A 27,232-nucleotide genomic window follows, 5' to 3' on the forward strand; every position below is an offset into this window, starting at 1 on the left:
TTTTTTGCTCTTCCATTGGGAACTACACTCCTGGAAATTGAAATAAGAACACCGTGAATTCATTGTCCCAGGAAGGGGAAACTTTATTGACACATTCCTGGGGTCAGATACATCACATGATCACACTGACAGAACCACAGGCACATAGACACAGGCAACAGAGCATGCACAATGTCGGCACTAGTTTAGTGTATATCCACCTTTCGCAGCAATGCAGGCTGCTATTCTCCCATGGAGACGATCATAGAGATGCTGGATGTAGTCCTGTGGAACGGCTTGCCATGCCATTTCCACCTGGCGCCTCAGTTGGACCAGCGTTCGTGCTGGACGTGCAGACCGCGTGAGACGACGCTTCATCCAGTCCCAAACATGCTCAATGGGGGACAGATCCGGAGATCTTGCTGGCCAGGGTAGTTGACTTACACCTTCTAGAGCATGTTGGGTGGCACGGGATACATGCGGACGTGCATTGTCCTGTTGGAACAGCAAGTTCCCTTGCCGGTCTAGGAATGGTAGAACGATGGGTTCGATGACGGTTTGGACGTACCGTGCACTATTCAGTGTCCCCTCGACGATCACCAGTGGTGTACGGCCAGTGTAGGAGATCGCTCCCCACACCATGATGCCGGGTGTTGGCCCTGTGTGCCTCGGTCGTATGCAGTCCTGATTGTGGCGCTCACCTGCACGGCGCCTGCATTGGCACCAAGGCAGAAGCGACTCTCATTGCTGAAGACGACACGTCTCCATTCGTCCCTCCATTCACGCCTGTCGCGACACCACTGGAGGCGGGCTGCACGATGTTGGGGCGTGAGCGGAAGACGGCCTAACGGTGTGCGGGACCGTAGCCCAGCTTCATGGAGACGGTTGCGAATGGTCCTCGCCCATACCCCAGGAGCAACAGTGTCCCTAATTTGCTGGGAAGTGGCGGTGCGGTCCCCTACGGCACTGCGTAGGATCCTACGGACTTGGCGTGCATCCGTGCGTCGCTGCGGTCCGGTCCCAGGTCGACGGGCACGTGCACCTTCCGCCGACCACTGGCGACAACATCGATGTACTGTGGAGACCTCACGCCCCACGTGTTGAGCAATTCGGCGGTATATCCACCCGGCCTCCCGCATGCCCACTATACGCCCTTGCTCAAAGTCCGTCAACTGCACATACGGTTCACGTCCATGCTGTCGCGGCATGCTACCAGTGTTAAAGACTGCGATGGAGCTCCGTATGCCACGGCAAACTGGCTGACACTGACGGCGGCGGTGCACAAATGCTGCGCAGCTAGCGCCATTCGAAGGCCAACACCGCGGTTCCTGGTGTGTCCGCTGTGCCGTGCGTGTGATCATTGCTTGTACAGCCCTCTCGCAGTGTCCGGAGCAAGTATGGTGGGTCTGACACACCGGTGTCAATGTGTTCTTTTTTCCATTTCCAGGAGTGTAAATCCTTAAATTTTTTCTGCATGGTATTGTTATGTCGTTTCATGATAAATTTGCAGTACCCATTGATTATGGGAGTGCATATCAGATACTGAGAATTATCATCCTACTCTTCTGACATTTCCTTTAATTTTTAAAGGATTGTGACAATACATCACTAGACTCGCTCTTTTTGTGTAAACAGCCACTGGACCTGTGAGTGTCCTCCATACCACAAACAAATAGTGAAGTACAACAGCGCTGACACCACGATTCTGCCAAACTGAAGAGATTTGTGCCAACCCAAAAATGCCATACCACAATACCAAATGAAATGTCGCACTGTACCCGGTACTTTTGAAAAGAACCAAGCACAGCTAAGACGAACCTCTGATTGCACATGACCCACACATCTGGCTCATGTGCAATTTGGCACAACGTAGCCAGCCCAGTTAAAGAATGTATCGAATTACACAAAACTCCTTACAAAGGTTTTCAAGTGAATGTGAGAAGATATAATGAAAATTCCATAAAATAACAGTTGCAGACAATAAGAACATGAAGACAACAAACAGATACTTAATTTGGGTGGAATGACACGATTCATCCCTTAAGATGACAATGGCACAGTAACTAACACAAAAGGGTAAAAGATTCTATAATATCCAAGAATTTTTTAAATAATTGTATTCTAGAAGCAATCCAACATGAAGTGTATAAACCCATTATAGATATGAAGAAAGGAATGGCACCAGGAGATGGTGTTTCAATAGAAATGGAAATCTGGTGACTATGTAATAAAAAAATAACTTCCTACCTTTTTAGGGATAGTCTGTGGTCTAAGACAAGTCCCTAAATGTGTATGAAAGTTATGATAATTTTCACAAAAAAATAAGAGAAACTAAGCATTACAAATGTTTACAAATGTTTTATTCCACCATTGGGCATATTTACATGCAACTGGTGTCATCAGTGTTAACATAATAATAATAACAACAATAACAATATAAACTTCAACATGAAAAATGTTATTAACTACAATATAATAATCCAAGATGGATACAATACATATTAGTGCAAATGTCAATAACAACAAGAAGTTTCCTAATAGATCAATTACAAGATAAATGAACTATTTAGTTCAGTGAATGACAAATAAATAATCAAACAGATAACTAACATTAAATTTAAACACCTATCCACTTCCTCTCCAAAATGACACTGGATATTAACCAAGGAAAATAACAAGCTAGGATCAGAAGTGGATACAGCAAAATGGTGAACAAAATTACTGAATATGGTAATGAATGTGGACTATCATTTTGTCTGGGATTCATAGATATTCAGGATGCTTCTCAACTGTTCCAACCAAATATGTACCAATGTCCCTGGGGAAAAAGTTTGTTCAACCTATGTTAGTAAACAGAAAAATATACATGTTGGTGCTACAGTTTCCATAACAGAAAAAGAAATTCAATGCAACCCAACCTATTCTCAGCAGTCGTAAGAAGAATTATTTGATCCTTTAACTTGGAAATGAAAGGGACACACATTAATAGAACACATCGTGTTTTGATGATGGTGATGATGATGATGATGTGCTGTTTGTCTCTAGTGTAGACAAAAATATGTAATGACTGGAGAAACATAACAGAGGAGTCTGAAAGTAAGTCTGAAATAAATCACAATACAAATAAAATAATAATATAATTGGATGGATAAAAAAATCTACTCACCAAGTGGCAGCAAAAGAAAACATATATCAAAGTTAAAGAAATAGGCAAGCTTCTGGAGCCAGTGGCTCCTTCTTCTGGCATGTTTCCTTGACTTTTATACGTGTTTTCCCCTGCTGCTACTTGGTGAGTAGATTTTCTATCTATGCAGTGGTATGTAATATTTTCAAAAATTGATTACTTTCTTTGAAATAAAATGATAAGTTATTTTTATATCAATCAGTATCTCTCCATCAAGAACCCACACTGCATGTTCTCTACCAAGAAGTCTTGGTGTCATATAGAAGCAAATATTTTTCAGAAGTTGAGAAATACTATATCAACTGACAACCTTGATCCATGGCTTTCATGATGTTGTGTGAGAAAACTAAGTTGGGTCTCACATCACCGATATATTTGAATCCATGCTGGTTAACATGGAGGTCATTCTGTTCAAGATATGTCATTACATATAAGCTTAGAGTATATTCCAAGATTCTACAACGGATGAATGTCAACGATTTTTGGCAGTAGTTTTGTAGATCACTTCTGCTAACCTTCTTGAAGATGAATGTGATGTGTGCTTTCTTTCAGTTACTGGGGAAAGTATTTTGTTTGATGGATCTTTGGTATATTCTGGTTTTAAAAAAGGACTAACTCAATGGCAAAATTGGAGCACCTATTATGCAAGAGTTGTTGTTTCTTTTAAAGTTGCTTTACAAACACTGTATACCATCAGTTACTATTGCATTCTTCTGTCACATTTTAGACATTCTGACTACTATGGCAAAGAAATGTCATGTGGTATAAATATACAGTTGTATATTCCAACTGCTTAATATACAATATGACTGATTTTTGCATAAAATATATTCATACTACTTGTTGGTCAATGACACCTTATAATAAGACAAATTTCACGTCTAATGATCTGTCATAAAGAAGAAAATGTTTGGAGCTTGTAAGCCAAAATCTGTTTCTAATATTCCATTTGGCAAGGCCAGAGGAATTTAGGTAACTGAAAATATATGTTGGCCTAAAAACTTGAGAAATTGTCTTAAGATTAACAGTTCATATAAAAGTCACAAAATCAAAGTAATCCTGTCAGTAATACCTGAGAAATAACCAATTAGTGCATAATTTGATGAATTAATTCTGTATATAAGACTCTTAAACAGGGGAGGTTTCACTGAAACTTTTGCAGTACTTTGTATGTTGCTCTGAAGAGCAAAGGGTAATTAATTAAGTCATAAAATGTCATCTTCTTTTAGTGTTTTAAAATTATGGAACTGAAAATCAGTGACACACATTCACAGTCATGATAGGATGTAAAGCAAATCTATGATTACTATGCTGCATGGGCAATGTGGAAACATATAACATTATATATGAAGTGCATAAAGGAAGGAAAAAATGATTATAATAAAATTGTGCACTAGAAGTAATCAACATCAATCCTTCACAAGTTGTGCTTGAAATTGTCTTTCAGAAATATGCACTGGAAAGTACAGGATTATTTATAAGTACCTCTGGTTTTCAGAAGGTGATGTTTCAAAACTAAATGACTTACAGAAAGTAGACACTATCAGCGGACAGAGTATCTCTCCAAGTTGTAACCTGTCATATAGGTGCTCAATAAAGGCATCATTTGTGATGTGGAAAATGTCAATACACGCGCACAATTAATTGAAGTCACTGACGATGGTGTTCAGGAATGCGTAACGACACCAGCATGCTTTGAAAAGCTGTACACTGGGTTGCCTACCCAAAGGCAACAATAATGAACTGATGGCTTGTCTTCACGTTCTGGTGTGACTGCCCATAGTGGTGCAGTCCGCAACTATGCTAAGGCATTGAAATGTGTAATTTTTCTGTTCGTCTTGTAGTTTTTATGCAGCTGTCTTCTAAAACCCTAGAAATACTTACAAAATAACCCTGTATACAACATATAACTAATCTAAAAGAAAATAAATGATATCTTTTAACAGCACATTTATTTGTATCTCATGACAACATCTACTATATGGTGGAACTAAATACACATTGGAATTTTTTTATGTTTACGCATAATGTGTTTATCCAAATTACATTTAAGATGTCTCTTTTCATTGCAGTATGGACACTGAAACTGAGGTAGTTTCCCACATTCATATGTAAGATGCCTATTCAAAGATCGCTGAAACTTGTACGTCTTACAGCACTTGGCACATGTATAAAGGTAATCTGTTTTCCGATTATCAGGAAGTATCACATTTATCCCAAAGGGATGGTCAAACACAATATTCTCACTGCATGAATTTAGAGTTTCATGAGGCCAGTATTCTGGAATGAGATAGAAGTGCACAATGTAATTTATGTAGGGTACCTGCACAAGCAAGAAAAAACAAAGAGAAAAATGTCTTAAATAGTCATGACACATTACATCTTGCAGGAAAATTACATCTATTTTCATACTCTCTTCTGTATTGATCTAAAACGGTTTTACTTACTATTACTATTATTACTACTATGCTATAGCTAAAATTCATTATCGAATAAATATGCTTCGAGAAAATGTTGTTTGTCATTCAAGTGTTACGGCTGTAGTGTAAGTTCTTATCAAAGGGGAAACCTACTTGATGACACAGTATGTTACCAGCAGAATATCTATGTACTGCTTACTCAGCCCTGCTTTTCTGGCACATCTGGGACAGATTTGACAGGCTTTTAAAGATTTTACAGTACACAAACTTCTACACCTTCTGAGCTTATTTCGATACTGTATAGCAGTAATACTGTATAGCAGTAATTCTTCATATGCAGCTATCAGTAAGAATGAAAAAAAAATGGCATCCTGTATCAAGAAATAAAAGGTGCATTTATAATACCAAAATAAAATTGTGAGAAGAAATGGAATGTCAGGATAGTGTCAGAATCGTGGAAACTGAAAAGATACATACTGATGGGTACAGGCAAAATTCATTATATTTTAAAAGTAGGAAATAATGAGGGCAGAAAGAGGGTGAGAAAGGGGCATACAGCATATGTGGGTCAAAAGCAGAGACAACTGTACATATATATATATTTTCCCACGTGGAATGTTTCCCTCTATTTTTTATATATATATATATATATATATATAAAAACAAAGATGAGGTGACTTACCGAACAAAAGCGCTGGCAGGTCGATAGACACACAAACAAACACAAACATACACACAAAATTCAAGCTTTCGCAACAAACTGTTGCCTCATCAGGAAAGAGGGAAGGAGAGGGGAAGACGAAAGGAAGTGGGTTTTAAAGGAGAGGGTAAGGAGTCATTCCAATCCCGGGAGCGGAAAGACTTACCTTAGGGGGAAAAAAGGACAGGTATACACTCGCACACACGCACATATCCATCCACACATACAGACACAAGCAGACATAATATGTCTGCTTGTGTCTGTATGTGTGGATGGATATGTGCGTGTGTGCGAGTGTATACCTGTCCTTTTTTCCCCCTAAGGTAAGTCTTTCCGCTCCCGGGATTGGAATGACTCCTTACCCTCTCCTTTAAAACCCACTTCCTTTCGTCTTCCCCTCTCCTTCCCTCTTTCCTGATGAGGCAACAGTTTGTTGCGAAAGCTTGAATTTTGTGTGTATGTTTGTGTTTGTTTGTGTGTCTATCGACCTGCCAGCGCTTTTGTTCGGTAAGTCACCTCATCTTTGTTTTTATATATAATTTTTCCCACGTGGAATGTTTCCTTCCATTATATATATATATATATATATATATATATATCTAAAAACAAAGATGATGTGACTTACCAAATGAAAGTGCTGGCAGGTCGACAGACACACAAACAAACACAAACATACACACAAAATTCAAGCTTTCGCAACAAACTGTTGCCTCATCAGGAAAGAAGGAAGGAGAGGGAAAGACGAAAGGATGTGGGTTTTAAGGGAGAGGGTAAGGAGTCATTCCAATCCCGGGAGCGGAAAGACTTACCTTAGGGGGAAAAAAGGACGGGTATACACTCGCACACACACACATATCCATCCACACATATACAGACACAAGCAGACATATTTAAATATGTCTGCTTGTGTCTGTATATGTGTGGATGGATATGTGTGTGTGTGCGAGTGTATACCCGTCCTTTTTTCCCCCTAAGGTAAGTCTTTCCGCTCCCGGGATTGGAATGACTCCTTACCCTCTCCCTTAAAACCCACATCCTTTCGTCTTTCCCTCTCCTTCCTTCTTTCCTGATGAGGCAACAGTTTGTTGCGAAAGCTTGAATTTTGTGTGTATGTTTGTGTTTGTTTGTGTGTCTGTCGACCTGCCAGCACTTTCATTTGGTAAGTCACATCATCTTTGTTTTTAGATATATATTTCCTACGTGGAATGTTTCCCTCTATTATAACTATATATATATATATATATATATATATATATATATATATATATATATGTGTGTGTGTGTGTGTGTGTGTGTGTGTGTGTGTGATTGTGCTGAGCGGATAATTGAATTATATGCAGAATGCAAGTTTGGAACCACACAAGCTTGCAGCAGAGATGGTAAAGGATGTCACTAATTGAAAATATTTTATTTTATCAATGAGCTACAGAATTAACAAGGTTGAGAAGAAATAACTGGAGATACATGGTTGTAGAATTTTTAATATTGATTTTCTGACTGGTGTCCTTATTAAGGACACCTAGAGAAGTTGATGTCCACTTTTGAGGGAACTTGTAGAATTTTCTCTTTGTTACTGTGCCATTTGTCATCTTAATTCGTGAGGTGTCATATCTTCCCAACAAGGATATCTTATTCCGTTTGCTTTAAAAAGACCTCCAAAATCCACCTGCTTCTACCACTTTGTATTCGGAAATAATAGATAGAAGAACTTTATGATCCTAAGATAGGTTAGTCGATTTTAAGTAAGAGTTATACAACAAATGGAACATAGTGTGGTTGTCAGAAGCACAGAGAAAAATCAAGGAGAGTTACCCATTTTATTCCAGCAAAATAGAGCATGGTAAGAAGTCAGGTTTACTCTTCATTGTAAATGAGAAAATTGAAAGCAATACTACAGGCATTGAAGGAAGCTTGCGAAGATTATTAAGGAATCTTGGAAACAAATAACAGCAACATCTGCAATTTTATTTTCATACAGCCTGACCAGTTTCAGTAACCAAAGCCATTTTAAAGTCGTTATCTTCACACTTCTTTAGCTACACATAGCTATTGGTTCCACTTTGTCCTTCCGTCGTTGGACACAGAGCACTGCCATTAATGATGTACCGTAGTTGAAATTTCTTGCTGTTATAAATACACAGTCACACACAGTTTTTGCTTGTTCTGCAACTGCCAGTAATTCACGGCTCTGTTCATTAGCAAATTTCTGATTATACATTCTTGTAGGCAACATTAACTTCAATTTCAGAATTTCATCTATTAGAGAGAATGTATGCCATTAAATGTAAAATCCTTAATATATGTGGAAACTGACTAAATATATGTGGAAACTGACTAAACCAGAGGTTGTACAGAGTTTCAGGGAGAGCATAAGGGAACAATTGACAGGAATGGGGGAAAGAAATACAGTAGAAGAAGAATGGGTAGCTCTGAGGGATGAAGTAGTGAAGGCAGCAGAGGATCAAGTAGGTAAAAAGACGAGGGATAGTAGAAATCCTTGGGTAACAGAAGAAATATTGAATTTAATTGATGAAAGGAGAAAATATAAAAATGCAGTAAATGAAGCAGGCAAAAAGAAATAAAAATGTCTCAAAAATGAGATCGTCAGGAAGTGCAAAATGGATAAGCAGAGATGGCTAGAGGACAAATGTAAGGATGTAGAGGCTTATCTCATGAGGGGTAAGATAGATACTGCCTACAGGAAAATTAAAGAGACCTTTGGAGAAAAGAGAACCACTTGTATGAATATCAAGCGCTCAGATGGAAACCTAGTTCTAAGCAAAGAAGGGAAAGCAGAAAGGTGGAAGGAGTATAGAGAGGGTCTATATAAGGGCAATGTACTTGAGGACAATATTATGGAAATGGAAGAGGATGTAAATGAAGATGAAATGGGAGATACGATACTGCGTGAAGAGTTTGACAGAGCACTGAAAGACCTGAGTCAAAACAAGGCCCCGGGAGTAGACAACATTCCTTTAGAACTACTGACGGCCTTGGGAGAGCAACATTCTACCATCTGGTGAGCAAGATGTATGAGACAGGCAAAATACCCTCAGACTTCAAGAAGAGTATAATAATTCCAATCCCAAAGAAAGCAGGTGTTGACAGATGTGAAAATTACCGAACTATCAGTTTAATAAGTCAAGTCTGCAAATTACTACCACGAGTTCTTTACAGACGAATGGAAAAACTGGTAGAAGCTGACCTCCAGGAAGATCAGTTTAGATTCTGTAGAAATGTTGAAACACATTAGGCAATACTGACCCTACAACTTATCTTAGAAAATAGGTTAAGGAAAGCAAACCTATGTTTCTAGCATCCGTAGACTTAGAGAAAGCTTTTGACAATGTTGACTGGAATACTCTCTTTCAAATTCAAAAGGTGGCAGGGGTAAAATACAGGGAGCGAAAGGCTATTTACAATTTGTACAGAAACCAGATGGCAGTAGAGGGGCATGAAAGGAAAGCAGTGGTTGGGAAGGGAGTGAAACAGGGTTGCAACCTCTCCCCGATGTTATTCAATCTGTATATTGAGCAAGCAGTAAAGGAAACAAAAGAAAAATTCGGAGTAGGTATTAAAATCCATGGAGAAGAAATAAAAACTTTGAGGTTCGCCGATAACATTGTAATTCTGTCAGAGACAGCAAAGGACTTGGAAGAGCAGTTGAACGGAATGGACAGTGTCTTGAAAGGAGGATATAAGATGAATATCAACAAAAGCAAAACGAGGATAATGGAATGTAGTCAAATTAAATTGGGCGATGCTGAGGGAATTAGATTAGGAAAAGAGACACTTCAAGTAGTAAAGGAGAAGTGCTATTTGGGGAGCAAAATAACTGATGATGGTTGAAGTAGAGGGGATATAAAATGTAGACTGGCAATGGTAAGGAAAGCGTTTCTGGAGAAGAGAAATTTGTTAACATCAAGTATAGATTTAAGTGTCAGGAAGACGTTTCTGAAAGTATTTGTATGGAGTGTAGCCATGTATGGAAGTGAAACATGGACGATAAATAGTTTGGACAAGAAGAGAATAGAAGCTTTCAAAATGTGGTGCTACAGAAGAATGCTGAAGATTAGATGGGTAGAGCACATAACTAATGAGGAGGTACTGAATAGAATTGGGGAGAAGAGGAGTTTGTGGCACAACTTGACAAGAAGAAGGGACCGGTTGGTAGAACATGTTCTGAGGCATCAAGGGATCACAAATTTAGCAATGGAGGGCAGCGTGGAGGGTAAAAATTGTAGAGGGAGACCAAAAGATGAATACACTAAGCAGATTCAGAAGGATGTAGGTTGCAGTAGGTACTGGGAGATGAAGAAGCTTGCACAGGATAGAGTAGCATGGAGAGCTGCATCAAACCACTCTCAGGACTGAAGACCACCACAACAACAACATGTGGAAATTGAGACTAATACTGATTACAGGATTGTAGAACCACAAAGAGTACAAAATTTATGAAAGGACAGAAAACCAGATTATCAGTCCACATGAAGTAAATGCTGGGGCATGGCAAAAATTATGTATAACTATCTACTTGTAAATTATATGAAAGTTAATCTGCATTGTAACAATATTAGGAAAAGGATAGTTGCTACTTACCATATAGCAGAGACACTGAGTCGCAGTCAGGCACAACGAAAGGACTGTCAGAAAGTGAGCTTTTGACCAACAAGGTCTTCGTCAAAAAAAAAAAAAAAAAAAAAAAAAAAACACACACACACACACACATATGACCACAGTCTCTGGCTGTCAAAGCCGCAGCCTGAGACTGTGGACATGTGAGTGTGAATTCGTTTGCTTGAGTGTGTTGTATATGTTGTCTGTTTTACACAAAGACCTTGTTGGTGAAATGCACACTTTCTGACAGCCTTTTTGTGATGTCCATCTGTGAGTCAGTATTTCCACTATATGGTGGGTAGCAACAATGCTTTTCATAATATGGTTACATTCCATCCTGGATTTTCCATTGTTTAGTTATCTGCATTGTTAATCACAGTGTTCTGTGTCCATCAACGGTATGACAAAAATGAACCAATAGTGACATAGGTCTGATTTAGTGCTAAGATAACCACCAAAAAATGGCCTTCACGGCTGAAAGAAGTCGTGGTTTTTTTAAAATAAAATTGCTGTGAGTACTGTTTTTTCCCAAGTAATTTTTATAGTTGTGGATACTGAACAATTATGTTCTACATTTTGGACAAAAAATTGTGGAATCTTTTAAAAATGAACTAAAGATATTTCATGAAAATCAACCAAATCTATGCTTCAATGTGCTTATGTTTTTGTGAAAAAGGGAAAGATCTCTATGAAGAATTTTTAAAACTGACAAATGACAGCAACTTTTACGACAAGGTTGTAAGAGGTGATTGTAACATAAGTGCAGACAAAACCTAAAGAATGATTTTTCACTGGGAAACTAGGGTGTGATGCAAGAAATGACAAGAGGTCATATGTTAGTAGAATTACCAACAACAATATGTTTGTCCTCAACACATGCTCTCAAGAGAAAACTAATGGTCTTGGCAAGGACCAAATGAAACTAAAAACCAGGTTAGACCTTATGAGAACCACATTGCTGTGTTATAATTATAAGGTTTGTAACTTATGCTTGTGGCTGGTTGCCATTACAAATTACAAACCTTATAAAAATAGAACTGACTTTATTTTATCCAGCAAAGGATATTCTATATGTTATGGCAATCCTGGACTACTTCAGAATTCCAAGTGGTCATATACCCATATGATGTACAAGAAAAGAATATATATGAAGCTAGAAAGAAATTTACCAGGCAGTAAAGGAAATCTAGATTAAGAAAATGTATTTAAAAATTGGAGGTATACCAGGTTAAATTGAGAAACAAGTTCACCATTTTAGAAAATGGATGTAATATAGGGGCAGATGAAATACACTCTTATTGAACAATAGTATTTAGGCAAACAGCTCAAAAAGTATGAGGAAGAAAAACGAAAAGCACATCTCTAACAGAATAAAGATAGCAGTAAAGAGAAGGCACGAAAATCTATTTCTTCCATTTACCATGTCATTAAATAGTGACCAAAAGCATCTTTTATGCAGTGAAATAGCATCTGTTATGGCAGTGAAGCAGTCATTTCATTTTTAAAAACACTGTTGCTCAATTTAAACAAATAATAGCCATAAAATCTAGCTAAAGCTGGTACAGTGCAAGTGCAAAATTTTACTGAATAATTCCAGGGATTTACTCGTCAGCTGCACATTAAACACTTGCTATATACACCAGTGCAATGAATACAAATAACTTGAACAGTAATTTTTTCTTGAATTTTGTTGCCAGGTATTAACTTGGGAGGCAACATCCAGTTCGTGTCATATTTGTCAATGTGACTTACTGATATTATAAGTTCATATGATTATTGTCCCCTACTAGGTGCTGTCTTTATTTCTACTTCACCCCTTCCCTCATCACTTTCAACCAAAGGTTCACAGTGCCTCTGCTGATGAGATGGTGAGGAAGAGCATGGCCCCAACACAAACCATGGTCCTCAGTGTCTATGACACTGCCACTGCCCTAGAGAAACTGCTGAAGTGGAGAATGTGCACCTACATGGTGTAATCCAAGCTCTCCACTTATGGTAGCATGAACTTGTTGTCCCAGAGACTACTGTTGTGTTTTGAGACGGTAGGGCCCCAAGACTTATTTGCTTAAGTTAGAAACCACTGCCTTTAATTAAAAGTTCTTTGTGTAGCTGGATCTCTATAGATTCTTTTTAATATGCAAACTCAAAATGTGTTGCCTTTTGCAACAGCTAGGTGTCTTCATAGTTCATGACATGTCCTTCAGAGATGCAGTTCTTCACAATGGTTTATTTGTTCATTGTTGGTTGGTTGGTTGGTTTTGGGGAAGGAGACCAGACAGCATGGTCATCGGTCTCATCGGATTAGGGAAGGATGGAGAAGGAAGTCGGCCGTGCCCTTTCAGAGGAACCATCCCGGCATTTGCCTGGAGTGATTTAGGGAAATCACGGAAAACCTAAATCAGGATGGCCGGACGCGGGATTGAACCGTCGTCCTCCCGAATGCGAGTTTTGTTTTAAAAACACATATCAATTTCATATCAAAGGTGAATTAAATACAAAGTTTATGAGATCAGTCTCAGTATGTTACAGTATCTGTAAATGAATCTTAATGAATATAGAAACAAAGCACAGTACAGATGTGGTGGACATACTGTCAGACCATGTGCTGACTAGGAAATGTTCTAGTTTGTTTTGTACATGATTCTCTGCATTAGCAGCTGATAAATTGTTGTTATGTTAGTGTTGCAAAAACCAGTGTTACTGAAGCATGTATAGTGAAATCTAAATTTTGAGAGTTAACACAATGCATTGCAAAACAAAATGTGGAAACATTTTGAACTACTTCTGCAAAACACCACAACTAGAAGTAACTCTGCTCTCTTAGGTTGGGAAAATGAATGATTCACCAAAACTACCGTCACTGCTGTTTTCAAACAATGGAAGCATTACTGCTAGTTCATAATCACATCTGTCAGGTCCTGAAGCAAAATCAACATCTTTCATTGACACATTAGGCTCTGACATTTCATCACCAGGCGGTAAGTATGGCGTAAGTGTTTATTTGCTGTCAAATAACGAAAAAGTTAGTCATGGCATGAAGCTAAAACATTTCTAAAACCCTTTTTTGCCCAATGCAACTTACAAATTCCCCCTCACTTTGCAAAGTGGCCAATATTGTAAGTTCAACCTAGGTTATGCGGAAATATTTTTCGTTAGTATATTCACCCAAAGATGATGGTGCCTCGTGTAGGTACTGTGCATTTTTCACTAAGACAAGTTCGGGTAAAGGTAGTCATCAAAATGTTGGACACCTGGTAACCCTCAGGTTTTTGAAGTGGAAGCAAGGTTTTGAATGCTTCAGCATCCATGCAAGCAACTTTTACCATAAGGGTACTACAATCGATGGTGATAATTTTGTTCATATACTGACGAACTAGACACAAGATATAAAACATTGTCTGGACCAAGGCTTGATGGAGCAGCAGGGAAAAAAATAGAAAATGCATAGTCAGGATTGGGCCTCTTTAAGTTGACAAATAAGATGATAAAAACATGGTAACTTTGTGCCTGACAAAAGCCTTTGAGCAAGTTTGGAAAAAACTGGTAAATGTAACTAGTACATTAGCACCCCAATCCAAAATCAGGCCACCAGTTGCATCAATAACCAACTCCTGCAAAGGATTGTTCAGCATTTTAATAATGTCAAAGGTTTCATGGTTCTTGTGGATGAACCTGCTGATGTTGCAGGAATAGAGCAACTCTCTCTTTGTGCTCATCATCATAATATTTACCCAATCTCAAGATTCATTAATATTTCTTGCAATTTGGTCCAGTGTTTCATGTGACTGGCAAAGAGTTGGCTGGATCTGTACCTGAAAACTCGGTAAAATTTTGTTTTGACATGTGATTTTTACAACGGCTATTGTCAGTACTGCAGCCATGTTGGGAAAAGCTCACGGAGCTCATGGATTCATACAACAGGGCTGCCCTTTAGGTGCATGTTCTCATTGTGCAGCTCATAGTTTCAATTTGGTAGTCATCAATACATGCAAGATTCTGATTATGGGGAACTCACTAGGAATGCTGGAAATGGTACATAATTTCTTTGGAGAGTCAAATCATAAGCAAGTATTAAATGATGCCCTTGAATCATTAATCAATGTTCAAGTCAGGAGTCTGAAACATACCATGCTCACTAGCTGGATTGAGCATCTTTGCATCACACAAGACTTCAAGGAAATGTATGGCTGTGTTGTTTCAGCTCTGGGGAAGACCACATCCCACAATGCCATTATTTTGTTGACAGCCATCACCAAGGGAGATTTTGTCATCTGCACAGTTATACTTTCTAAACTGGTTGCACTCAGTGAGTCCATCTGTCATCAACTTCAGTGCCAAGATATAGAGTTCACAGAGTTAATCAACATTACCACGGATCAGCTTCAGACAATGCAGTTAAAATCAAGCAACCATACAATTCTGCCAATCAAGCACACAGTGCAAATCAGGATACCAGTGATGATGATGTGGGTTAATACGATGTGTGTGTGTTCATACCCTGTCTGGATGCCTTCATTAGTTCACTGCAGGATTGGTTCTTGACACATTTTGAGCTTTTTAACAATTTTAATAGTCTTTTACCATGAAAAACTAAAGATACAGGGATCATTGATGGAGTTACAAAACCACATTCATTTTATGCTTCAGGTCCATTAGTCACCGATTTAACAATGGCAATGGCTGAGTTGACACACTTTCATCAACATGTGAGGTGACTGAAGTAGTTGTTTCAGGGAATGCAAAGGAAACTTTTTCTGCCTGCAACTGTCAGATATATCTCAATGTGTTTAAGTTTCTACAGCCACAAATGAGCGCAGTTTCTCCACTCTTAAGAGCATCAAGACATACCTAAGGAATACAACAACTAGAGAGCAACATCTGAATGGGCTCGCCTTCATGACAATTCATTTAAAAGAAGTGACTGATGTTCAGAAACTGATTTCATGATGTAATTCATAGCATCAATAAATCATTTTCGTAATGCTACAAGTGTCCTAATTAAACAAATGTAGTCCTTTCAAATGATAATGCACAGCAATCAATCACCCTTTTCTTTCAGGTTTTATTAGGCAAATCTAGATTTTGGTTAGTGCCTAGCCATTATCAATGCAATATTTTATAGTATTAATGCATGTTCTACTACATAAGTCCCCTGTTGTTCGTGCTTCTGTCACAGTTTGTTCACGATTTCAACAGTCTTGAACGAACTGTGACAGAAGCCCGAACAACAGGGGACTGATGTACTAGGACATGCATTGATACTGTGAAAAAGTATTGATAATGGCTCAGCACTAGCCACAATCTAGATTTGCCTAATAAAACCTGAAAGAAAAAGAAGGCTGATTGCTGTGCTCTGTCGTTTGAAAATCATATCTCAGTCGTGCATTTGTAATGGAAGGTAACTTGGTGAAATGTGCACCAATGACATACTTTATTTTTATAATTTTGGACATTAAATTAATATGGATCAATAAAATTAATTTAGCAGACTTCAACAAGGTATTTGTCTTGGGTGGTGTGCAAAATATGCACTTCATGTCATATTTCTGGAGTATTCCTCCAAATTTAACTGATGCGTTACAACAGTTTCTCTTCCCCCTTCTCCATGCTATGCCCAGGGCTTCTTTGTCTTTATTGCTCACTGCGTCTGGCTGTTGTTCTAACAGTTTTTATGGTAACAGTCTGAAGGTGCTGCTGCAACATGTAAGTTTACTGTCCTCACAGCTCGTCCGAATATCAATGTACACGGTATGAGCCTAGTGAGCAACAACATCGGTGATTGTTAGAATAAGTAAAACTGCACCTCTGCCCACAATGGCAAGCTGGTTTGCCCCATGTTTCATGCAATGGGATGGGATGGAGGAGTTGGCTGACAGAGTCACTGGGGAGCTTTTGTATGAATAACTGTATGGGTCAGGCGATTTGTCTGAGGATGATAAGAAAGTTGGTCACACAAATGTTCGAGGTTTAATGAATTTAGTAATCAGATAGAACAGTAATAATAAATTCTTATTATCAGTCACAAACTTAATGTATGACAATTAAATTCAATTTTCTAATTCATACAATATCCCACAACAGGACAAGAGAGAAAGAAGAGATCTACAAGATGCCAAGCAACAGGAGTATAACAGTAGGGATGTTATAAATTCCACTGCTAAAATCTCTTGGTCAGAGATTTCATGAGACCTGTGCACTAGTGTTCATAGCACACCTCATTGTAACAGGGCATGAAAGCTGGAAGCATGTGAGTGTAAATCTGTATGCCTTGGATAACGGTAAATTCTGTGTCCTAAAGTATTGTCTGGCTTTCGTTTGACAAGCACATTCAGAAATGTAAGTTGGTTATTTTCATCTGTTTCCATTGTGAATCAGATCTTTTTTTGCAGCAAATTCAGATGTTCTAAAGAGTATTGATAACTGTCATACATGGGGCCAGATTACAAATGTATCACCTATGTATTGGAGGAAACGCGAGGAGTTCAAGTGTCTCAACAAATGTGTTGGCCACCAGTGGTGACAGTGGGCAGCCCACTGTTACTCACTCAGTGTATTCGTAGTAATTTCTGTCAAATGGGACAGGGTCATGCAAACACGAACATGTATTAAATGAGTCTTGTTAGCAACAGTGTCAGCTTGTCTGTTATGAGATTTAGAGTGTCTCTTTGAGGTATCCTAATAAAGGAGGAAAACATGGTAAAGCTCACTGTGAGGTGTTTATGGTGTAGCCAGAAGTTTTGAAGGTGCTTAGCGAAATATGCCAAATGTTTTATGTGATCCTCGCATTTTCCAACAATGGGGCTGAGCATCACTTTCAGCAGTTTTGCTAGCTAATATGCAAGTACACTGATGTTATGTGCTAATATTACTTACAATTTGATGGAGTGCCATTCTTTCTTTATGGGCTTTAGATAATCCGTAAAATCTAGCGAATAAATCTGCTCATGAACATGGTCATTACATTGTACTCCCCCATCCCCCTTTCCCACCCTGATAACATGCTCCAGATAAATACAATAATATTTCTTTTCACTTGGATGGTTGGATCACTATCTATTCTCCTTTTCTGCATGTCAAGTGAAGGCCAGATGATACATTAGGACACAGTATTTACTGTAAACCGACAAATAGATTTACACTTGCATGTCTCCAGTTTTCATGCTCCCTCACAGTGAGGGTAGTCCTAAAGTCACTACTATACAGATATTGTGACATCGGACCAAGAGAGTTCAGCAGCATTAGTAGAGACAGTTAAGTTTTCCATCTGACCACATACAACAATCAACTGATCCAGTACACCATAAAGCCAACGATGTCTTGATCACAGCATGCAGAGAAGGAAGAGAAACTGTTGATCCCTCACATCAAGACACAAAAGTCTTGTTAGGGTATGTTAAGGAAAACCAGGCCTTCCAAAACCAAGGGTGTACCACACCTTGGGAGGCAAAATGTACATAGGCCAGACTACCTGGACAGTCAATGAAAAATGCATGATGCATATTTAGCAAACAGATAAAATCAATCAATGAAGTCAAGTGTTGAAGGGCACCTAATTCATAAAGGATATAATAATTATGATGGCACCAAGTTGCTACAACAAGCTGACACACTCTGGAACAGAATCTCAATAGAGCATGCAGAGATCCAGCTAAGCAATGGATGTCTTAAATAAAGAGAGTGGTTCCCAATAAAATAAGACTTGTGACCTAGCCCTCAGCATGCTCCAGCACATTGGCTGTCTGGGGAAGATCTGCTCATGCCTTCCAACTGAAGAGCAGAAGACCACACCACTTATTCTCCATATCAGTAGGGTCCTGAACCAAGTGGTGGTGGCACGGATACTGCAGATCATGGCTTGCTTCCAGATAGCACACTTCCCCCCTCCATCTCACCAGCAGAGAGTAGCCAGAAGAAAACAGTCCATCATCATGATCCCCTGAAAAGGGCAACAAGTCAGCTTGTTGAAATACTGTACAACCTAGATAATGCTGGCTGAATACCCAAAAATAATTCAAATTCATCACACATTGTGAAAACCTAAACTCACGCCATTCTTTCTACCTTAAAAAACACATTAAATAATGTTAGTCTAACAAATATGCTTTGGGACAGCATACTTGAGTGACAGTAGTGTCTCAATATAGCAAGCCACTAATTTTCACATAATTTTATGAAAAATCTCTAAGGTAGCATGAAGTGACGATTTTCCCACATGGTCATTTTACGAGGGATCTGTGAATATCAGGAATCCAGTAAAACATCAAATCTCTGACATCGCTGTGGCCAGAAAGGGATCCTGAAAGAATGGGACCAATGACAACTGAAGAGAATCGTTCACTGACAGAAGTGTAACCCTTTTGAAAATTGCTGCAGATTTCAATGCTGCACCATCAACAAGTGTCAACACGTGAACCATTCAATAAAACATCATCAATATGGGCTTTCTAAGCCAAAGGCTCACTTGTGTTGCCTTCATGACTGTATGACACAAAGCTTTATGCCTCCCCTAAGCCCATCAACACTGACAATGGACTGTTGGTGACTGGAAAAATGTTGCCTGGTCAGAAGACTCTCTTTTAAAATTACATCGAGTGGATGGATGAGTACGAGTATGGAGACAATCTCATCAAATCATGGACCCTGCATGTCAGCAGGGGACTGTTCAAGCTGGTGGAGGCTCTGTAATGGTGTGTGTGTGTGTGTGGGGGGGGGGGGGGGGGGGGGGTGCAGTTGGAGTGATATGTGAACTCTTATAATCTAGATATGACACTGACAGATGACACATATGTAAGCATCCTGTCTCATCCCCTGAACCCATTCATGTCCATCGCGGATTTCGATGGACTTGGGCAATTCCAGCAGGACAATGTGACACCCCCACACGTCCAGAATTGCTACAGTGGGTCTTCTGAGTTTAAACACTTCCACTGGCCACCAAACTTTACAGACATGAACATTACTGAGCATATCTGGGATGCCTTGCAACATGCTGTTCAGAAGAGATCTCCACTTCCTTGTACTCTTACAGATTTATGGACACCTCTGCAAGATTCATGGTGTCGGTTCCCTCCAGCACTATTTCGGACATTAGTCGAGTCCATGTCACGTCATGTTGAGGCACTTCTGCGTGGTTGCGGGGTCCCTACACGATACTAGGCAGATGTAGCAATTTCTTTGCTCTTCAGTGTATAAAAATATAGATTGGTACTCACCAGATAGAGGAGACATAGAGTGGTAGACAGTGCATTGTAAAAATACTGCTAGGAGTTGTTAGCTATCAGGCTAAGTCCTTCATCAGATTTAGACCAAAACAAATACACACACATGTCCTCAAAATTGCCAGTTTTTATATAAATGAGTTGATCAGTTTCAAGATGTTTAATTCTACAAGCTCTCAATTTTATAGCAGCACAAAAAACTTATTACACCAGAGAAATGATCATATCCAGTCACTCCTACTCATCTATGAGAGTACTGTAATCAATAAAAACTCTATACTCTGATTCCTGGGTAAAGTGGGGGACAAGTGCCACCTCTTGAACCCCTTGCAGACGCCTATGGGTATGGGGTGGTAACTATTCACACCAATGAATCAGGAGCAAGACAATTATAATCGGTGATTCCAGTCGTTTATAAACACATAATTCAAAAAATGATAGAAAAGTCACAGGTAGAATACAAATAATACAAGGAGTAAAGGTAATTACACACTGTATAGTTACAGAGTTGAATAGTCAAAATGCAAGTAAGCAAGACTCTAAATGTTGCTGACATTTGGGCAATGTTATTCTTTGGAGCTAACACACACACACACACACACACACACACACACACACACACACTCGTGCAGACAGAAAGGAGGCTGGCATTTGGAGGGAGAGGCAGCAAGGCAATAGCATAGGAATGTGACGGCAGTGACCCTGCCATGAAGTTTCCAGTGACTTACAATGAAGGTTGCACTGCCAAAACAGTATAGCTCAGCTTGTGTATTTGTGTGTTTCTCTTAGTGCTAAAGAAAGCTAAGTTACATTTTCACAGAACATTAATTGTACTTTGAGTAACATGTCTATACTCCTTCCATTATTCACAACTACACAGTGATATAAATACATAAATAAAACTGAAGAAGAAGAATGGAGTAGCAAAATGAAGCATCAACATCATTAATCATTTAGCACATTAATGAGAAATGATTTTTACAACACAATGGATACAAGAAACTGACACAATGTATTTTTGAGAGCAATTCAAGAATCAGACAACTGGACATGTGCATAAAACAGGGTATTGCAAGGTGGCCTGAAAAGAATGTTTATGGAGGGATTGATGGGGGGGGGGGGGGGTAAATTGAGCAATTAATGGGTGACAGTTTACTTTCCCCCATAATGGATCAGTCAGTGAAGATCAATTGATGCATACACATACCAGCTGATGTGATGGCTGGAAAAAATAAACAAATAAATAAAAACTGTGGTAATTTATTACCATAGCTTTAGAATTGTAATAACCATTCTTCTGTGATGAACAACACTTTGTTCTTATATGTACTCACAACAATAGAAGAAACTTCTGAAGAGTTAAATGTACAATCAGTGCAGGAAAATAAAAATCACAGTCATTGTTTATGACTATTTTCAACTTATGTGATTTCTGATATTCCCAATCATAAATCACAATAAATACATTTCAGGATATAAGACTTGGTTCATCATACCATTCCTCTGTGCAACTGACCAGATGTTTATTGCAAACAAATATATGAATATGACAGAGATTTTTTAGATCCTAAAGTAATCACATTTACACTTGAAGAATTCTTAATATTACTTGGAGGATAAATGACAACCAGACCAAGATGAGTAGTTAATGAAGACATCATCAGGATCTTCAAATGCATGCTAAAAAAGTGGCTTGGGAAACAGTCCCAAGATAAGGTGAACAAAATTTTGACACTTCATCATAAACACCCCTCTGATGCTGCATTCCCAGAAAATAAAAATTACTTTAAATTCAAAGACATAGATAAACAAGGGCACAAGGAAATTATCTAATCATTTTTGTGCACTTAATAAAGCAAAAACCAAAATGAAGCTTTGAAACCATATCAATGAACTGCAGAAATGTATAAAGGAAAGTTATAGTAGCAATGAAAAAAAGAATGGCTGTAAGTGACTCAGTAATTAAACAGGAAAGTAACAAAATGAAGTCACCCAGACTGCTAAAATAGTTCATGAAAGTATATTAATATAGTGCAAAAATTAATTAAAAATCCTAATAGCTAATAGTTTTTACAGTATTGAGTAATGTATAAACTGATCATATTGAGATAATTCTGACATTTAGTTCAAGAATGTGTGTGCTGTATTTACTATGTCCTTCATATACAGAAGATTTATGCTGCTGTGTTGCTGCTTTAATTTTTCTGTATAGTTGGGAGCTCAGCAACTTGTTGAAGTGACCCTGGTGAAAAAGAGTAATCACTGTATAAGTGGACTTTAGTGTGTGAAGTGGTGTGAGAAAGGTGATGTCATTGCTTTTAAATGAATGTGGATACAAGTGATGAGATGAGTAGAAGGATTAGAATGTATGATTTTCACTGAATTTATACATGCTTAAAATTTATTTGTTTCCATATATACTATTACTTCCATTCTGCATTTCATTCATAAAGTGAACAACAGATAAATAAATATTTTTATATAAAGAACCACAGAAGAAGCAAATGAATGTGATCACTGTGATTGCTCAACTGTAAATATGTCTTGTAAAATAATGGGCCTTTCCCTGACCTGTGAGTCTGTCTGGTTTTTCCTGCTTATTTACCAAATATACCATCTATGCTACACAATCCACCTCACACTGTGTAGTTGAGGTTAGTTTTGGTACCATTATAATTTCCCTTGTCCCTGTTTGATTCATGAATGGTGCACAAGAAGAACGACTGCTGGTAAACCTCTGTCTTGTCTTGAAATTCTGTGAGATTGTGTGGGAAGAAGTAATATGATGCCTGCCCATTACTGAAACATCTACTCTTGGAATTTCAATGACAAATGTGTCTGAGAAACATGGGCAGCTAGGCTCTTATCAAAATGCAGATTGTTATGGCTCAGCATATGGTAACATGTAATTCAGAATGATAGCATCAACCGATAAGGTAACTGTCCATAACGCAACGTTAGAATTGTGCTACGGTGGTTTGAAGGACATGATAACGAAATCAAGTTCCATCAAATCCACCTGATCTGAACCCAGTGGAATACAAGTGAGACACTATTGAGCACCCACAAACTACCAGCCCCTAATTTATAGGAATTGCATGTGATGTGCATAGATATCACATGCCGCATATGTCTGGAAACCTACCAAGGACTTGTTGAATCCATGCCTTGCCATAATCACTGCTGTATTGCATTCCAAAGGTAAAATAACATGCTACTGTGGTCAATGTATGTTCAGATTGGCTATTCAGTAGTTCTTAACTAATCTTCAAGTTGCCTGTGAGTGAAAGACAGAGAGAACATTTATTAACACTCTTGCAAAATTGAGCCACAATCCATACTTTGAACTAGATGTTCCACATGCAACTGTTTGGTGAGTTGTGAGAAAGTATTTGCTTCTTAAGCCAAACAAATTTACAATAGTGCAGGATGGAGTGCCCATAGCTAATTTTTCAGTTTGCAGGAATGTGGGCTCTTGACAAATTAAAACAGTGCACAGTAACAGAGCTCCATCCCAGTTCCTTGTCTTTCGTGATATAAACCTTTTCCAAATGAGCTATGCAGTCACAGATTCCACTATGAAATTGGATCTAGCTGGCTCTTAGTTACCGAATCTGGGGGTGGTAGTGGTATGGGCCACTTATTATTTCAAAATCTATATAGGTTTTCCTCCTTTCTGATTTCCTAAGTGAGTTTAAAATTACAGATTTCCAGATTATAGTCAGGGTGTCCTTCACAGGTGCCTGCAGGTGGAGTTAAAACAGAAAGGGAAGAGACCGTTTGATGTGGAATGGGTGGCAGCTGTCATAATGGAGGTACAGTTGCTTGTTGGTGGGTTTGATGTGGACGGACGTGTGAAGCTGGCCATTGGACAGGTGGAGGTCAACATCAAGGAAAGTGGCATGGGATTTGGAGTAGGACCAGGTGAATCTGATGGAACCAAAGGAGTTGAGGTTGGAGAGGAAATTCTGGAGTTCTCCTTCACTGTGAGTCCAGATCATGAAGACCATTCCACATCAAACGGTCCCTTCCCTACAGCCTAGGTCTTCGTGGCAAACGAATCTGCTCCAGTCCGGAATCCCTGAACCATTACACCAACAACCTGACAACAGCTTTCGCATCCCGCAACTACCCTCCCTTCCTGGTACAGAAGTAAATAACCAGAGCCACTTCCTCATCCCCTCAAACCCAGAACCCCCCACAGAAGAAACACAAAAGTGCCCCACTTGTGACAGGATACTTTCCGGGACTGGATCAGACTCTGAATGTGGCTCTCCAGCAGGGATACAACTTCCTCAAATCCTGCCCTGAAATGAGATCCATCCTTCATAAAATCCTCCCCACTCCACCAAGAGTGTCTTTCCACCATCCACCTAACCTTCGTAACCTCTTAGTTCATCCCTATGAAATCCCCAAACCACCTTCCCTATCCTCTGGCTCCTACCCTTGCAACCGCCCCCGGTGTAAAACCTGTCCCATGCACCCTCCCACCACCACCTACTCCAGTCCTGTAACCCGGAAGGTGTACACGATCAAAGGCAGAGCCACGTGTGAAAGCACCCACGTGATTTACCAACTGACCTGCCTACACTGTGACGCATTCTATGTGGAAATGACCAGCAACAAACTGTCCACTCGCATGAATGGACACAGGCAGACAGTGTTTGTTGGTAATGAGGATCACCCTGTGGCTAAACATGCCTTGGTGCACGGCCAGCACATCTTGGCACAGTGTTACACTGTCCGGGTTATCTGGATACTTCCCACTAACACCAACCTATCCGAACTCTGGCGATGGGAACTTGCTCTTCAATATATCCTCTCTTCCCGTTATCAACCAGGCCTCAATCTCCGCTAATTTCAAGTTGCCGCCACTCACGCCTCACCTGTCATTCAACAACATCTTTGCCTCTGCACTTCCGCCTCGACTGACATCTCTGCCCAAACTCTTTGTCTTTAAATATGTCTGCTTGTGTCTGTATATGTGTGGAGGGATATGTGTGTGTGTGCGAGTGTATACCAGTCCTTTTTTCCCCCTAAGGTAAGTCTTTCCGCTCCCGGGATTGGAATGACTCCTTACCCTCTCCCTTAAAACCCACATCCTTTCGTCTTTCCCTCTCCTTCCCTCTTTCCTGATGAGGCAACAGTTTGTTGCGAAAGCTTGAACTTTGTGTGTATGTTTGTGTTTGTTTGTGTGTCTATCGACGTGCCAACGCTTTCGTTTGGTAAGTCACATCATCTTTGTTTTTAGATATAATAAAAATAGTTAAAATCACATGCACAATTATTCCAAATGAAAAGAGAATGGTAACTAGAAAAAAGTAAGTCCAAATGAAAAAGTCAATACAATGATTAAAATTATTTGATAAAGGATTAGAAATTTTGAAAAAAATTACATTTAAACCAATTAATTGAATAAAAAAATGACCAAAGTCATTTTTAAATTATTTAAAAATAAAGAATTTTTCAGCACCTAATGAGATTCGAACCCACAAATGTCTGCGCATCAAGCTCATATGCTAACCACTATGCTAATGTGCTTATAAATTTAATGAGGTCAATTTTAAGTTCCTAGAACATCATGCAAAATTATGATTTTTTCCCACTGATAACTCTTAAATGAGGGTCCACCTACAGTAATATATGGTAGTTTTGAGAATTCAGTGTCACCTCTGGGGATCTCCCCTTGCCAGTTTTACCTCAGTAACAGCTAGTAATGTTCACACAAGTATAAAGTGAAAATTAATAATGGCTTATTAAAGCTATTAAATAAATAGGTGTCACAGGTTGAGTAGTTGGTGAAAATCATTCTTATGAATACAAATATAGTAACAATCATTCTTATGAACATACATATGACTGTGTACACTACAAGATTGATAACTGATAAAAGGTACCATTAATAACTTGCTACATTAACCTTCAGGTAATAATAAAGGCTACCATATTGATAAAGTATTAAAAAATTCTGTTTAGTTTCTTGACTTGAGGAACAGTTGCTTGATATATGAATAAGAACACAAAAATGCTGGTACATTTCACTCCGTATTATTCCTGGAGAAACGTTTTCACAGCTAAACTAGGTTAAGTGTATTTTACAGAAGAACAGCAAGAAGACAGTGCAAAAACAATAAGTGAATACAAGGGCACCACTGATATTTTCTCTCTTACAAGACAATACATTTATTTATTTATTTATTTAAATTGCTGTGTAAAATAACAAAAGATCTTTGTTCTGCTCTAGAAATATTGATAAAACCTGGAGCAATCAGATACCAAAAAATAATACACACACACATATTCCAAAACAAGTTCACATTTTTTTTATTTTTTTTAACCAGGTTTCCATGCTTGTTAGTGACTGACAGCTATGTACACATCAAGGATCAGTACACATATATACTTATTTTCTTCTGAAATTTACATGCTCTTATATAAAATGAACACCACCTAAGTAATCTGTTTGAAAAAGTGGTGAAAATTAAGACATTAAACCACTATCAAATTGGAATGCACATTCAGAAAAGTATTTCGCTCATATGATATAAGCAATTTACCAAATGGACAGTTCAACTGAGCAAATTGTTAAAATTACATAGAACCAAAAAGGCTGGCCATTCTTACCTTCAGGATGTACAGCTCCTAGTACTGCAGACATAAACAGCTTAAGTGAAAAGTAGTAATCCTTGTTTCTGCAATATAGGTTCGTTCTTCAGGGATGACTGGGGACATATAGTTCCCAAAGCTGGGATTACTATTTACTACTTTAGTATTTTTATCAATGATGCTAGCAATTTCAACTTCTGAAGGTAAATACTGAGATTCCTTCAATCTCTCTGTAATTTCAACAATGCTACAATGAATGTTATTCCGGTTAGTGAACACTTCGCACAGTGTATTACAACAGTTTATAGTGTTTGGTTCCATCTAATAGTTTATTTCTTAAATGGTCTCTTGAATATAATCATTTGTTGCTGCTAGGCATGTAACATAACACACCATCCCATTCTGAGATTATATGGATGTTCCTTAACAACAGACAAAGTTGGAAAAATTTGGATCCCTTTTTATCTACATCTATACTCCGCGAGCCACCTTACGGTGTGTGGCGGAG

At 38.7% G+C, this 27,232-nt stretch overlaps 1 protein-coding gene across 1 annotated transcript; it reads right to left on the reverse strand.

The window, feature by feature from the left end:
• Nucleotides 1-5,114: 5,114 nt before the first annotated feature.
• On the reverse strand, nt 5,115-27,130 carry LOC126474947 (longitudinals lacking protein, isoforms A/B/D/L-like). The gene is made up of 2 exons (XM_050102467.1): nt 26,743-27,130; nt 5,115-5,443 (listed from the first exon to the last, which is right to left on the reverse strand). The coding sequence occupies exons 1-2, from the start codon at nt 26,774-26,776 to the stop codon at nt 5,154-5,156; spliced, it is 324 nt and encodes a 107-aa protein (XP_049958424.1). The 5' UTR covers nt 26,777-27,130; the 3' UTR covers nt 5,115-5,153.
• Nucleotides 27,131-27,232: the final 102 nt, after the last annotated feature.

This window comes from Schistocerca serialis, chromosome 4 (genome assembly GCF_023864345.2).
Source record: "Schistocerca serialis cubense isolate TAMUIC-IGC-003099 chromosome 4, iqSchSeri2.2, whole genome shotgun sequence".
NCBI lineage: Eukaryota > Metazoa > Arthropoda > Insecta > Orthoptera > Acrididae > Schistocerca > Schistocerca serialis.

Excerpts from the sequence above, each read along its gene's own strand:
- LOC126474947 (XM_050102467.1), bottom strand. The coding sequence starts at position 26,776 with ATGTCTGCAGTACTAGGAGCTGTACATCCTGAAG. Across the intron at positions 5,444-26,742 it reads AGGAGCTGTACATCCTGAAG|AATACTGGCCTCATGAAACT; the intron begins GTAAGAATGGCC and ends ATCTCATTCCAG.